Here is a 14,363-nt window from a genome sequence, read left to right on the forward strand (position 1 = left end):
AACTCTCACCCACAGATCTGAGCAAGCACAAGCGCTATGAGATCCGGATGAGTGTGTACAACGCTGTGGGTGAGGGTCCCTTGAGCCCCCCACAGGAGGTCTTTGTTGGGGAGGCAGGTGAGTGATGTCTGCCCTTTCCAGCCTCACAAGATCCAGCCAGGGGAGGTATAGAATCCAGAGTCCTCACCCTCCCCTATCCCACTTTCCCTTCCCGAGTTCATGCTTTTGCAATCATCACGACTCTCCATCCCCCACCAGTGCCCACAGCAGCACCACAAAATGTGGCCGTCCACAGTGCCACGGCCACGCAGCTGGATGTGACCTGGGATCCACCCCCGCTGGACAGCCAGAATGGAGACATCCAAGGCTACAAGGTAAGGGAGCTCTGGCAGAGCAGTGGGGTGGCAAGGGGACAAGGGCCTTGGGGAGATGGATGGGTCGGAGAGGTCATAAGCATTTCCTGCTCACAGCCAAATGCCCACCTCTTGGGCTCTGCTGCACACCTATGGCCTTGGATGTCTGCACCCAGCTGGCAGAAATAAATAAGCAGCCGGAGGAAAATGACACTCATCCTCTTCATTATCCCCGGCATGCAAGGGACTTCCGCCGTGCTTATTCCTGTCTGAGGAGCACAGCCCACTCTGCAACTGCCAGCCTCATACATCACTTAAGTCCCCTCGGAGATACCGAGTAGACAGCCTGGTGGGAAAGCACCACTGGGTAGCACTTGAAATCTGCCAAAGGTCATCTCCAGACACAGGCGCGCTGCTAGGATGGGGTACACTCTGTCCCTCGTTGTTGTAGTTCCCCTCATGCTGCTATCACAAAGCACCTGAGCCCAAGCAGCTGACAGGAGGAAAGGACTTCTCTCAGGCTTACAGTTTTGAATGGAAGTTTCTTCATAACAGGGAAAGCATGGCAGAAAACAGCCTGGGCATCCCATTTTGCCACAGCGGTTGGCAGTGAGCTAGCTATAGCACTGGCAAGTGGAGCTATTAAGACTCACAGTCTGCCCCCAGTGACGAACCTCCTCCAGCAAGGCTCCGCACCCCAAAGTGCCGTGAGCTGAGGACTGGGTAGGAGGCTTGGCCACAAATACAAAAAGCTATGGGGGACACTTGACATTGAAACTACCACACTCACCTTCAGAGAGCCATCCGGGAATCTTTCACCCTGATGAAACCCCCAGAAACCAACAGGCTGTAGGTTTGGATATTTATTTTGTACAGATGAGGAAACCAAAGCCCAGTTGAGGTAGCCTGGAGACACCACAGACTAGCAAGAGGCGGAAAGTCGGAACAGGGCCCCAGCCCGCCCATGCCAGGGCAGGGAAGAAGCTTAGCTTCCTGTGAAGAAGGGACATGCACCCCTGGTGGGCACAGTTGGAGCAAACAGCCCTTGGCCATATTGTACTTTTGTCTCCCTAGTTAGTCTCTGTATGAACCTGACTCCTAATGCTTGGATGGTTTAGAAAATACTGTGAAAATCTGGGGACCCAATGGTTAAGTAATTTGGCCCAGCCCCTCATTCCAGTCTCTCCAATCGGTCTCCTGAGACAGGCAGCCCCACCCAATGTAAGTCCATATCCAGCACTAGAGGCTCTTCTGCCCAGGAGGAAGGAGGGTGGAAGAGGGAGGAAAGGAAGAGGCATCATGCCAAGAAGGCTCTGAAGGTAGATGACACCCTCGAGTCTCCACCCAGGAGTGCCAGCTGGGAAAACTAAATACTGCATCCTCAGCATATGCCTCCCCTGAGAAGGAAGGCGCTGGGCGGAGCCAGAAAGTGTGACAGCCATCAGACTGTGGAGGTTTGGAAGTGGCGAATTAGCATACAGATCCAGGAAACGTGTGGGTGCTCAGACACCGCACAGGACACGGCGGACATCTGCGGGTTTCAGAAAGCATCGGCTGTACCTGGATGCGAACCGAAGAGATGGAATTGCCACTGCCTGGATAGGAGTTAGTCGGCATGTTAACATGGGCAACCATTCACACTAATGGAAATGACGCATTAACATGATTCACCAACGAGTACAGCTCAATGAATCCTGTAGCTGGGACAAGCCGAGCTGCCTGGAGCCCAGACAGACACAAGACAGCAAGTTCCTAGAGCTTCAGCCATTGAATGGCACAGGGTTAATGAGGAAGCGTTCTGCGCCCTGCGCCGCTCTTTGTGCTGGGAGTAAACAGCGAGCAAAGAGGCAGCATGAGCTTACATTTTGGGAGCAGAGCACCAACAGTGTACAAATAAGTAACACCGCCAAGTAGCGGTGAACAAGGCCAGTGAGGAGGCGAGCCAGACCCAGGGCCGGGTGAGGAGCCTGACATTGCAGAGAGGGTTGTCAAGAAAAGGCTTAATGAGAGCTGTGGATGCGGCTTACTTGGTAGAGTGCCTGCCTAGTATGCGTAAGGTCCTGAGTTTGATCCCCGGCGTGGCATAAACTGGCCATGGTGGTGTGTGCCTATAATCCTAGCACATATGAGAGAGAGGCAGGAGGATCAGAAGTTCAGGGTCATTCTAGGCTATATAAAGAGGATAAGCTTAGCCTGGGATACATGAGACTATCTCGGGAAAGGAAAGGGGGGGGGGAGAGGTATTTATGAGGTGATACTTGAGCAAACACTTAAAGGAATACACATGATTCTAGATGTAGAACTTTCCAGAGAGAGTAAAAAGCAAAGGGCCTGAGGGAGGTGGTGATTTGAGAACACACACCAGCAGAGAGCCCCATGTTGAAGAATGTGATGGGGGATGGGGAGGGCACCGAGCCTGCCAGAACCTCGAGGGCCTGGGGCTTTGGGCATGAGGCCCAGGGCGCTTTGGGCAGAAGAGGGGCACAGGGAACTTGGACTTCCAGAGGGTGGCTCTGGAGTTCAGTCTGAGGCGGAGACCAGAGAGACCCAAGGAAGACCGACCCATGCAGGGGGAGAGAACACAGCGGCTCTGACACGTGACCGCGCAGAGGGAAGAGCGGCAGCCAACAATGGTGAAGGAAAAGAGGACGAACACTGCAGACCTGGAGCCGGCTTTCCCCCAGCGTGTTCACACCAAGACATCCACTGGCCGCCGAGGGGACTCACAGAGCTGAGAATGCAGGTGGAGCCCGAGAGGTGCGGCCTGAGGAGTCGTCGGTGTGTAAAAGGCACTCCGCGGCAAAAGCCTAGGTGAACACAGGCAGAAGCAAAAGAGTCCCGAGCCTGAGCACTGGGAACAAAAACAGCCAGCAAGCCCGCGGGAGGACTGTGCCTCTGGGAGGAGGGCGAACCCCATCGCCAGCTCCTGCTGAGAAAGCAAGCACAGGAAGGGAGCGACGACCCTGGGTGTTAGAGTCTGACAGCCCGGCTGCTTTGCAGATCTTCACATTTAAAAATCAGAGAGAGAGAGAGAGGATTGGCGCACCAGTGCCTCAGCCACTGCCGTAGAACACCAGATGCTTGCGCCACCTAGTGGGCCTGTGTGACCCTGCACTTGCTTCACCTTTGTGTGTGTCTGAATTACATGGGATCTGGAGAGTCAAACACAGGTCCGTAGGCCTCACAGGCAAGCACCTTAACTACTAAGCCATCTCTCCAGCCGCTGATTGGTTTTATTGAAGATGCTGGAATCAGGTCAGACAATTCAATTTAATGGTAAAATATAGCACAAATCTGGCTCACTAGCGTTTTATAAATAAAGTTTTGTTTTGGGGTTTTTTTTGAGGTAGGGTCTCACACTAGCCCAGGCCAACCTAAAATTCACTATGTAGTCTCGGGATGGCCTCGAACAAACAGCGATCCTACTACCTCTGCCTCCCTAGTGCGGAGATCAAAGGCATGTGCCACCACGCCCAGCCATGTTATCAAGTTTTATTGGGACACAGGCATGCCCATTGGTTACTGTGGCTACTCTTGCACAAGAACAATAGACTTGACGAGTTGCAACACAGACTGAGTGGCTTGCAAAACCAAAAATACTGATCGTTAAGCCCTTTGCTTAAAAAAAAAAAAAAAAAAAAAAAAAAAAAACTTGCATAGCCAAGCATGGTAGCTCACGGCTGTGATTCCAGAACTTGGGAGACTAAGGCAGGAGGATTGATGAGAGTTCCAAGGCTGGCTTGGGCTACCGAGTGAAGAGTGAAACCCTGTCTCAGAAAAACAAAAACTTGAGGTTGGGGAAGATGGCTCAGAGTTAAAGGTGCTGGCTTACAAAGTCTGCAGTCCCGGATTCAATTCCCCAATACCCACATAAAGCCAGATGCAAAGTGGTGGATGCATCTGCGGTCTCAACCCACCTAGGGTCAGGAAGACAGAGCCAGGAGGTTCCAGGCCAGCCAACCTGAGGTTCTTTTGCAATCGGGCAGTTTCATTTGCATTAGCAGGAGACCCTGTCTCAAAGCAGGTAGAACCCAGACTCCAAGGTTGTCCTCTGACCTCTACCTGCACTCCATGGTACTCATGCCTTCCTCATACATGTGTGCGCGCGCACGCACGCACACACACACACACACACACACACATAAATAAATTCAAAAACAACAACTTAGCAGAATAATGCAGAGCTCACATGGAAGCTTGTGAAAGGTGGTGCTGGGGCCTCTGTGGAGTTGGTTCCAGAGAGAATGGGGCAAGGTGGGGAGTGCTGACATTCCTTTTGGGAGAGTCGCCATGCAAAACAGAATTTTTAAATATTTTATTATTTTTATCAGAGATTAGGAGAGAGAGAGAATTGGCATGCCTGGGTCTCCCGCCACTGCAGCCGAACTCCTGACGCATGTACCAACCTCTGTGCATGAGTGACCTACTGCGTCGGTCTTGTGTGGGACCTGGAGAGTTTAACATGAGTCCTTAGGCTTCCAGACCAGCGCCTTAACCACTAAGCCATCTCTCTAGCCTAGAATTTTTTTTTAATCAATGGAAAAAAATTGTGTCTATGCTGACACACACAGGCATTTTTCTTGTCATTATCCCTTGAATAATGTTTAGGGAACATTATAACTACTAACTAAATTATTAGCTAAGTGACTGTTTACCTAGCCCATAGCATTAGATATTATTGGCAGCCTAGAAGTGACCTCCAGTACATGGTGGTGCATAGGCTGGATACAAATACCACGCCATGTTACCTAGGAGACGTGACACTCCCGGGATGGGGGCCCCTGAGAGGTTCTGCTACCAGTCCCCCTATGGGGACAGAAGGACGCCTATACCAAACTGCGCAGTGCCCGGACACTGACAGCCAGACTCTCAGGCCCGGTGTGGTGGCTCACAGCGGTGGTCCCCGCACGAGGGCAGCAGAGGCAGGAGGGTCACTGCGAGTGTGAGACAGCTTGGTTTGGATGGCGCCTTTCAGATGGGCCAGGACGACAGCCAGCCGAGTGCACATGGATGGTCCTCACAGGGCCAGCGCTCAGCCAGGTGTGTAAGATGAAGGGGGTGTAGCTCAGTTGGTAGAGCGCTCGCCTGGCATATGTGAGGCCTTGGGTTTCATCCCCAGCACTGCATAAACGCATATTAACTAAACCCAGCATGGTGCACACTTTGAACTCCAGTACTTGGAAGATAAAAGAAGGAAGATCAGAAGTTCAAGGTCATCCTTGGCTGCATATCCAATTTGAAAACAGCCTGGGCTACGTGAGACCCTATCTCAAAAGAAAACAAAACCAACAAAAAACAAAGACCTGGGCTGGAGGGATGGCTTAGCACTTAAGGCATTTGCCTGCAAAGCCAAAGGACCCAGGTTCGATTCCCCAGGCCCCACGTTAGCCAGATGCACAAGGGGGCCCATGCATCTGGAGTTCGCTTGCAGTGGCTAGAGGCCCTGGTGCACCCATTCTGTCACTCTCTCTCCCCCTTTCTCTGTCAAATAAATAAATAAATGAAAATATTTTTTTAAAAGATAGTTAAAAAAATAAAAAGACCTGTCACCCCCTCATGGCTGTTAAGGTGGCTGTTATCAAAAAATCAAAAGAAGCCAGGCATGGTGGCACGCTCCTTTAATCCCAGCACTTCAGAGACCGAGGTAAGAGGATTGCTATGAGTTTGAGGCCACCATGAGACTACATAGTGAATTTTAGGTCAGCCTGGGCTACAGCAAGACTCTATCTTGAAAAAAAAGAAGAAGAAGAAGAAAACGACAAAGAAGTCAAAAGATAGCAGAGGTGGTGGCACACGCCTTTAATCTCAGCACCACTCGGGAGGCAAAGGTAGGAGGATCACCATGAGTTCAAACCCAGCCTGAGACTACCGAGTGAATTCCAGGTCAGCCTGGGCTAGAGTGAAACCCTACCATGAAAAAGAAATTTTTTTAAAAAACAGTCAAAAGATAACAAACAGAGTGGAACTAAAGCATTGGCCACTGTACTTAAGAATGTGAAATGGCACAACCATTATAGAAAAGTCTGGAGATTCCTCAAAAAGAAAAATTAAAATAGAATTACCATATGATCCAGCAATCGCCGCTATTCTGGGAATTCATCCAAAAGTATGGAAATCAGGATCTTGAAGAGACGTTTGCATGCCTGTGTTCACTGCAGCATGATCCACAACGAGCAAAGAGTGGAAAAGCGGCGTGGCAGAACATGCCTGTCCTCCCCACACTTGGGAGGGGGAGGCAGGAAGATCAGGAGTTCAAGATCATCCTTGGCTACACAGCAAGTTCAAGGCTATCACGGACTACATGAGATCCCCGTCTCAAAACAACAACAGCATCTGCTGCATTCAGGGGGAACGCACCAGGTTTCTGTATGGGCCACCACCCACTCCGCCAAGGACATGGTCCTAGCTACGGGTCCTTTCTGTCCTGTAATCTGCATTTCCCCCTCTAGGGGCCATCTCCCATAGGCAGGACACAAACCCGTCGGAATTTGCTTCCTTACTTTGGTGTGTGTAGTGTGGACATGCATGCTCGTATGGGACCCGTTCCTGTGTGCATGCGTGTGGGTGCGGAGGCCAGATGTCAGCATTGGGTGTCTTCATTTATCACGTCTCCAGCTTACTGTTATGAGACAAGATCTCTGACTGAACCCAGAGCTCACCAGCCACACTGGCTAACCAAGAAGAGACCCAGCGGCCCGCTCTCCTCCTCCCCAGTGCTGGGACCACAGGGGCCTGCCACCATGCCCGGCTTTTACGTGCCTGGGGACCTGAACTCGGATCCTCGTGCTTCTTGTTGCAAGTGCTTTAGCCACTGGCCCATCTCCCCGGCCCAAAGATAACCTCCGTGAGATCCGGGCGGGACTCAAACCCACAACCTCCGGCTCCGGAGGCTGATGCCTTACCCATTAGGCCACTGGTTCACCCCCTTCCAAGTAGGCGCTCATCCTTGTCACCACTCCAGAGCTCTTCCTGCCAGGCCTGCCCATCCTCACAGCACCGCCTGAAGCGCGCGGGTGACATGTGGCTCCCTGCTCTTCCCAATGAGCAAGTTTATGAATGACCACCGCAACCGCCCATGTGAGAAGAGTGTGAAAATAAAGGAAGGCGAGGCTGGAGGACAGCGAGGCTTTCCTAGCAACAAGATGTCCTAGCTGCCACTCGCGCATGTTGGGGTGGACACTTTTATTAGCTCTTTCTCGCTTTCCTGGGCTTCCTCCATAAACGCTGAGAAATTGAGAAAGAAAAGCCGGTAGTGTGCGGTAGCCTCTTTGGCCAGCAGGTGGCGCCAAATGATCTGCAATCCTTGGGCGTGCTTTGAGACTGATGGGGTTTTTCAGGAAGTCTATAATGCAGACTTCTAGAAGTCATTTGAGAACCTTCCTCGTGTACCTAACTAGGCAGCGCCCCAACTCCTCCCGAATATGGAGTGACTGGAGGCGTTGTGTGGAGCGCTGCTGCTTTCCTGCCGCCAAAACCGCCTGCAGCCACATAGCGCCTTCAAAAGCTAGTCAGGTCCCCAGAGAGGCAATCCTTATGCCCCTCACCCCTCACACCAGCCCTGGAAAGTGGGTGTACAGTTCAGAGAAGTCATGCGTGCCTGGCCGAGTCACACTGCTGATACACAGTGCTGCCATCTTCCCCCAGGCCTTCCTTTGCAGCCTGCTCTGCAAACTGTCACAAACAGCTCCAGGGCTTTGCACGCTGTGGCGCATACCTGCATCGCCCAGTGCTTTGCAAGCTATCCGGTGCACGTGCGTGGCCGGGGCTTTACGAACACGTGTCTCAGGAACTTTCAGCTGCTGATAAGCAGGTTGGGGTGGGGACTCAGTCTCTCTGCCCCTCACCCGCTCCCAGGCAACATGGCACTGCCAGCCGAGTGGGACCCACACTCACATTGTCCCCGGCTCAGGCTCCTGTGGCACAGAACTGGCATGTTCCCCCAGGATCCTCTTCTGAGGCTGTGTGCCAGCGTTAAGTTCCACAGGTGCTGCAGCGAACCAAGACACCTGGGGTCTGAGCCCTCATGGGATTTACAGTCTGGTAGAGCCCAGAGTCTCAGATGGGAAAAGGAAGGGTCTAGAAGCTTCCTCAGAAAGCGTTCAGTGGGCTGGAGGGATGTCTTAGCAGTTAAGGCACTTGCCTGCAAAGCCTAAGGACCCATGTTCAACTCTACAGGTCCCACATAAGCCAGACACACAAAAGAGAGGCAAGCACAAAGTCGCACATGCCCACTAGGTGGCACAAGTGTCTGGAGCTCAGTTGCAATGGCTGAGGCCCTGGCACACCAATTCTGTCTCATGATTTTTTTTTAAAGCTTTTAGAAAGCTGGGTGTGGTGGTGCATCCTTTTTATCTCAGGACTCAGGAGATAGAGGTAGGTGGATCACTGTGAGTTCCAGGCCAGTCTTTGGCTACAAAAAGAGAGAGAGAGAGACAACTGGGGAAATGTCTTAGCGGTTATGATATTTGCCTGCAAAGCCTAAGGACTCAGGTTCAATTTCCCAGGACCCATGTAAGCCAGATGCACAAGGGGGGGAGGCACATGTGTCTGGAGTTCGTATGCAGTGACTAGAGGCCCTGGCATGTCCATTCTCTCTTTCTCTTTCTGTCTCTTAAATAAATAAATGAAATATTTAAACAAAAAGGAGAGAGCGAGAGCTTTTAGCCACTGCCATATGTTTCCTAGATGACTCGTGGCAGTGAAGGTAGGGCCTCACTCTAGACCAGGCTCACCTGGAATTCACTATGTAGTCTCAGGCTGGCCTTGAACTCACTCACAGCAATCCTTCTACCTCCGCCTCCCGATTAAAGGTGTGCGTCACCACTCCTGGCAAAGATGTCTCTGAGATGGGCAGGGACAGAAGGGGGGCCCCGAGCCTTCATCCCCTCACCCCTATGATCCTCGGTGCCCACAGATTTATTTCTGGGAAGCCCAACGGCGGAACCTCACAGAGAGGGTGAAGACGCTTTTCCTGGCTGAGAACAGCGTGAAGCTCAAGAGCCTGACGGGATACACAACATACATGATCAGTGTGGCGGCCTTCAATGCCGCGGGGGACGGGCCTCGGAGCGCCCCGACCCAGGGCCAGACCCAGCAAGCAGGTGAGAAAGGGTCTTGGAGAGGGGCGGTCAGCTGTGCTGGGACAGGAGGACCCTACTCGGAGTCTGGGCTTTTAGGAGGAATGGACACAGCTGCCCAGGCCCCATGAGCTGTCCTGTATGGGGACGGCACAGCCTACAGAGAGGGGCCTAGGTGTGAATGCCCAGAGAAGAGACTGTCTCCCCCAGGAATCTTGAGAAAACCTCCAGATCTTGCCATCCCGCCCACCTTGGCCCAGGGAGACACCTAACAGGTAGCCACACTCTTACCTCCTGCCTGGCTCCCTCCTTCTTTCTTTTATCCCACTAATAACCCTTGTTGTCTTTTTTTAAAATATTTTATTCATTTATTTGAGAGAAAGAGGCAGATAGAAAGAGAGAATGGGCACACCAGGGCCTCTAGCCGTTGCAAGTGAACTCCAGATGCATGCGATCCCTTGTGCAACTGGCTTACGTGGGTCCTGGGGAATCGAACCCGAGTCCTTAGGCTTCGCAGGCAAACACCTTAAGTGTCCAGCCATTTCCCCAGCACAATCCCTGTTGTCTTACATAAGCCCGCACTTGGTTCCATGCCGGAGACACAACCATAAATGAAACTGAGTCCCCGCCCTAGTGAAGGGCACAGATCTTAAACAAGCAAGCAGACAGCTTGGTTGCAGATGGTGGTAAGAGCTGCCGATCTAAGGGTGGCAGGGGTTGCGGATGGCCTTGGACAGTCTGCCCACAGAGGCCTAACCCAGACGGTGACATCCGAGCTGAGATTTACCTGGGGAGAGGCCAGCTCCAGGCAGTTTTGGAGGCAGGGTGCAGAGCTGCATTCTGCTCGTAAGGGCCAGCAGGTGCAAAGCCTTGAGGGCCGGAAGGGCTCAGAGGAACCGAGAAAGCCAGGTACTCACAAGGAAAGGAAGCCAGAGACAGGTCTCCGGAGCCTGGAGGACTGCGATTTGTTTTCAGTGTGACAGGAAGACATGGGAGGGTTTCAGCCATTGGGCACTAGGCTCTGGGGTGTGCGTGTATGTGTGTGTGTGTGTGTGTGTGTGTGTGTGTGTGTGTGTGTGCATGTGTGTTTACAGGGTCTCAAGTATCTTGGGCTGGCCCCCAACTCACTACATAACTGAGGATGGCCTTGGACTTCTAATCCCCGTGCCTCTTCCTCCTTAGTGCTGGATTACAGACATGTGCCACCATAACCAGTTTTACGGTGCTGGGAATGGAACCCAAGGTCTTGGCAATGCTGCACAAGCTAACTGAGCCGTGTCCCCAGCCACTGGTTTATGTTTTGGGAGGAAAAAAAATTGCTCGGAGTGCTAGACAGAGGAGACTATAGAAAGGAAAATGAAGGGATGGCATGTCGATGGGGCGGGAACCTAGGAGAGGATGGACATAAGAGGAAGATCTAGGGCTGGAGAGATGGCTTAGCGGTTAAGCGCTTGCCTGTGAAGCCTAAGGACCCCGGTTCGAGGCTCGGTTCTCCAGGTCCCACGTTAGCCAGATGCACAAGGGGGCGCACGCGTCTGGAGTTCGTTTGCAGAGGCTGGAAGCCCTGGCGCGCCCATTCTCTCTCTCCCTCTATCTGTCTTTCTCTCTATGTCTGTCGCTCTCAAATAAATAAATTAAAAATTTTAAAAAAAAAAAGAGGAAGATCTATTGTCCGTGTGTGCAGACCAAGCCCTCTCGTGCCCAAAGTCACTCTCAGCCAGTGTCACACTGGGTTTGTCTGGAAGACCTTCATGTCTTCATCTCCATTTCTCAATGAGCGAGTCACCCAGGAAGGAAAGCATGCGTCTTGCCCTGAGGACCCCAGCAGGTTAAAGGGAAAAAGCTAGAACCAAGAACCCATGGTTCTCTCCTTATGGGACCTCTGAGTCTATGAGTTTCACATCCGCAGACTCAACCAACCAAGGATGGAAAATGTTCCAAACCTTTGGTTTCTTCTGGTCAGGTGTGGCGGTGCCTGTCTGTAATCCCAACACTTTGAAGGTGGAGACAGGAGGATCAGGAGTTTTCTGTCATCCTCAGCTACATACTGAATTCCAGTCCAAACTGAGCACCTGTCTCCAAAAACTGAAAGAAACTCCATCTGCACTTAACATGAAGGGATAATAGTTTGACAACTATGTGATAGCTTTAAATTGTATGGAGTGTTCACTATAAGTAACGTAGAGACCATTTAAAGTTTATGGGCGGGGCTAGCGTGCAGCTCAGTGGGGCAGTACCAGTCTAGTCTGTAAGATGGTCTGGGTTCTGTCCCCAGCTCCACTAAAAAGAGGATGCAGGGCTGGAGAGATGGTTTAGTGGTTAAGGTGTTTGCCTGCAAAACCAAAGAACTCAGGTTCGGTTCCCCAGCACGCGTCCAGAGTTCGTCTGCAGTGGCTGGAGGCTCTAGCGTGCCCATTCCCTCTCTCTCTTCTCTCCCTCCCTCCCTCTTTCTCTGTCAAATAAATAAAAATATTAAAAAGGGGATGTAGGAGAATTGTATAGATTATATGCAAAAAATAACACCGTTTTAAGCTGGGCATGGTGACTCATGCCCTTAATCCCTTAATCGAGAGGCTGACATAGGTGGACTGCCATGAGTTCAAGCATAGCCTGGGCTAAAGAGTGAGTTCAGGTCAACCTGGGATACAGTAAGACCCTGCCTTTTTTTTTTTTAAGGAGGTGGCTGGGGAGATTGCTTAGTGGTTAAAGGTACTTGCTTGCAAAGCCTGCAGGCCTGGGTTCAATTCCCCAGCACCCACATAAAGCCAGATACACAAAATGTTACATGCATGTGAAGCTTCGTCGTAGAGGCAGGAGGTGCTGTTGACCCCATCCTCATTTCTCTCTCCTTCCCCTCCTCCTCTTCTTCCTCCTCTTCTCCCTCTTTCCTTCCCTCCCTACCCACAAATAAATAAATCATTTTTTTTTCAAAAACACCATTTCACGTAAGAGACTTGAGCGTCCTGAGATTTTGGTGTCCATGGGAGTTCTAGAACCAATTCCCCTGCGGATACCAAGGTTGAGTTTACGGCCTTCTGCCCTGACCTCCTGGAAGTACATTTCTCAGCCTGCTGCTTCCCTTACTGTGGGCCACGCTCAGCCTTAAAGGGCTCCAGAAATACTCACGGAGCCAGTTTCTAACATCTTCTCTGGGATAAGGCCTGACCCGTGGGAAACCCTCCGCTGGCTCCCCAGGGCCAGCCCAAGACTCCGTGTAAGTGGCTGAACGTGCTTGTCTGTCCATCTGTCTGCCTGTCTATCCTGACAATGATCCCTCAGTGTCATTGGCCGGATAGGATCCCTTGGGGGCCTGGAAGCTTCCAGTGGGTGCTGTGGCAGCAGGACAGAGTGTCCTGTCCCACGTCCCTTTAGCCTGGGGGTAAGCAGGAAGAGGGCCCTGAGCTCACCTCCCTCCCTCAAAGCCAGCTTGCTGACCCTGCCTGCCTCAGGGAGCTGGAGCCGGAAGTGGGTCAGGATTAGCTCTCTCAGTGGGAGGCAGTGCTGGACAATAATAGCCTGGCCATCCACCCGGCCAGCTCAGGATGCTATGAGGGGGATGCTTCCTGCCCTTTCTGTCTGACCCCCCACCATCACCAGAGGCCCCACCTCCGTGTTTTTAGGGTCTCAATCCAAGAAAATATCTCTTCCGGAGGATCTGACTGTCCTTGGCCCCGACTCCCAGGGACAGCATGGAGTCTCACAGACAAACGCTGCGGCCGGGAGATGAGAGGAAGGTCACATCTCCTTAGTTCTGACATCTTGTTTTGCTCCTACTTCATATTATGAGGCCCAGACACCTCACCTTCTCTACTTCTCTACCAGCTGAGGGACACAGCCCATGGAGTCAGGAAATGGCCTTGCCCCCCAGTGACACTTGGGGACATAAGGGTTGGCCTCACGCTACCAGCCAGGTCTAAGAGCCACTTAAAAGGAGGAAGTCCAACTTCTCCAACTTTAAGGAAGAACTAAGTTTCTTTTTCTTCAAGTGTCAGGGACCCTAGTATTGGAAAGTTGAGTGGTAATGACATCCAGGGAGGAGGGAGCGGTCCAAGGACCTCGGGTGACCCCTCTTGCCTTCTCCTGCTGAGCCCCGTTTCTCTCTTCTTCCCTGGGCACAGACCCAAACGCTCCCGCCAGTTGCTGGGAGCCAGACGTGAGGCTTTGAACTTCCACAGCAACAGAAAACAAAAACCCTTTGCTGTGTCCACAGCCCCCAGCGCTCCAGGCTCAGTCAAGTTCAGCGAACTGACCACGACCTCAGTGAACGTGTCCTGGGAAGCCCCGCGCTTCCCCAACGGCCCTCTGGAGGGCTACAGGCTGGTGTATGAGCCCTGCACCCCGGTGGATGGTGAGTGGGGACCCCCCCAGAACCCAAGCTCCTCACCCTGGCTCCCTCTCATGCAGAGATAGCACGCACTCACTACTGATGAGTCTGCCCATCTTAAAAACAGGAAAACTGTGTCTCAGACCAAGGAACAATGAGTTAATGACAAAGTTAGAACAGCATCTTAGGTCTCCCAACTTCTAGGCAGAGAAAATTTTGTAGGGGAAGGGTGCATGTGTATGTGAGAGTGCATACACATGTGTGGACATGCGTGTGGAGGTCAGAGGACAACGTCCGGTATCATCTCTCAGAAATACTGTCCATCTTTTTTTGGTTTTTCGAGATAGGGTTTCACTCTAGCCCAGGCTGACCTGGAATTCACTGTGTAGTCTCAGGGTGGCCTTGAACTCATGACAATCCTCCTACCTCTGCCTCCAAGTGCTGGGATTAAAGGCATGCACCACCACGCCCGGCTACATGTGGCATTTTTGTGTGGGTTCTAGGAATCAAACTCAGGTCCTCATCCTTGTGAGGCAAACACTTTGGAGCCTGAGATATCTCCCCAGCCCCTTGAGAATTGTTAATACCTTCTTTCCCTTTAGTCAACAG

The 14,363-nt window shown here is 52.0% G+C and overlaps 1 protein-coding gene across 2 annotated transcripts in view; it reads left to right on the forward strand.

Annotated features, from left to right (window-relative positions):
- Positions 1-14,363, forward strand: part of Sdk2 (sidekick cell adhesion molecule 2) — a 322,728-nt gene that overhangs the window by 274,517 nt on the left and 33,848 nt on the right. For both annotated transcript variants that reach the window (XM_045159211.1, XM_045159212.1), the window contains 4 exons: positions 16-117; positions 259-374; positions 9,268-9,454; positions 13,641-13,778. In XM_045159211.1, coding sequence (XP_045015146.1) covers positions 16-117; positions 259-374; positions 9,268-9,454; positions 13,641-13,778 — 543 coding nt within the window. The remainder of the gene's footprint in view (positions 1-15; positions 118-258; positions 375-9,267; positions 9,455-13,640; positions 13,779-14,363) is intronic.

This window comes from Jaculus jaculus, chromosome 9, assembly GCF_020740685.1.
Source record: "Jaculus jaculus isolate mJacJac1 chromosome 9, mJacJac1.mat.Y.cur, whole genome shotgun sequence".
In the NCBI taxonomy this organism is placed as follows: domain Eukaryota; kingdom Metazoa; phylum Chordata; class Mammalia; order Rodentia; family Dipodidae; genus Jaculus; species Jaculus jaculus.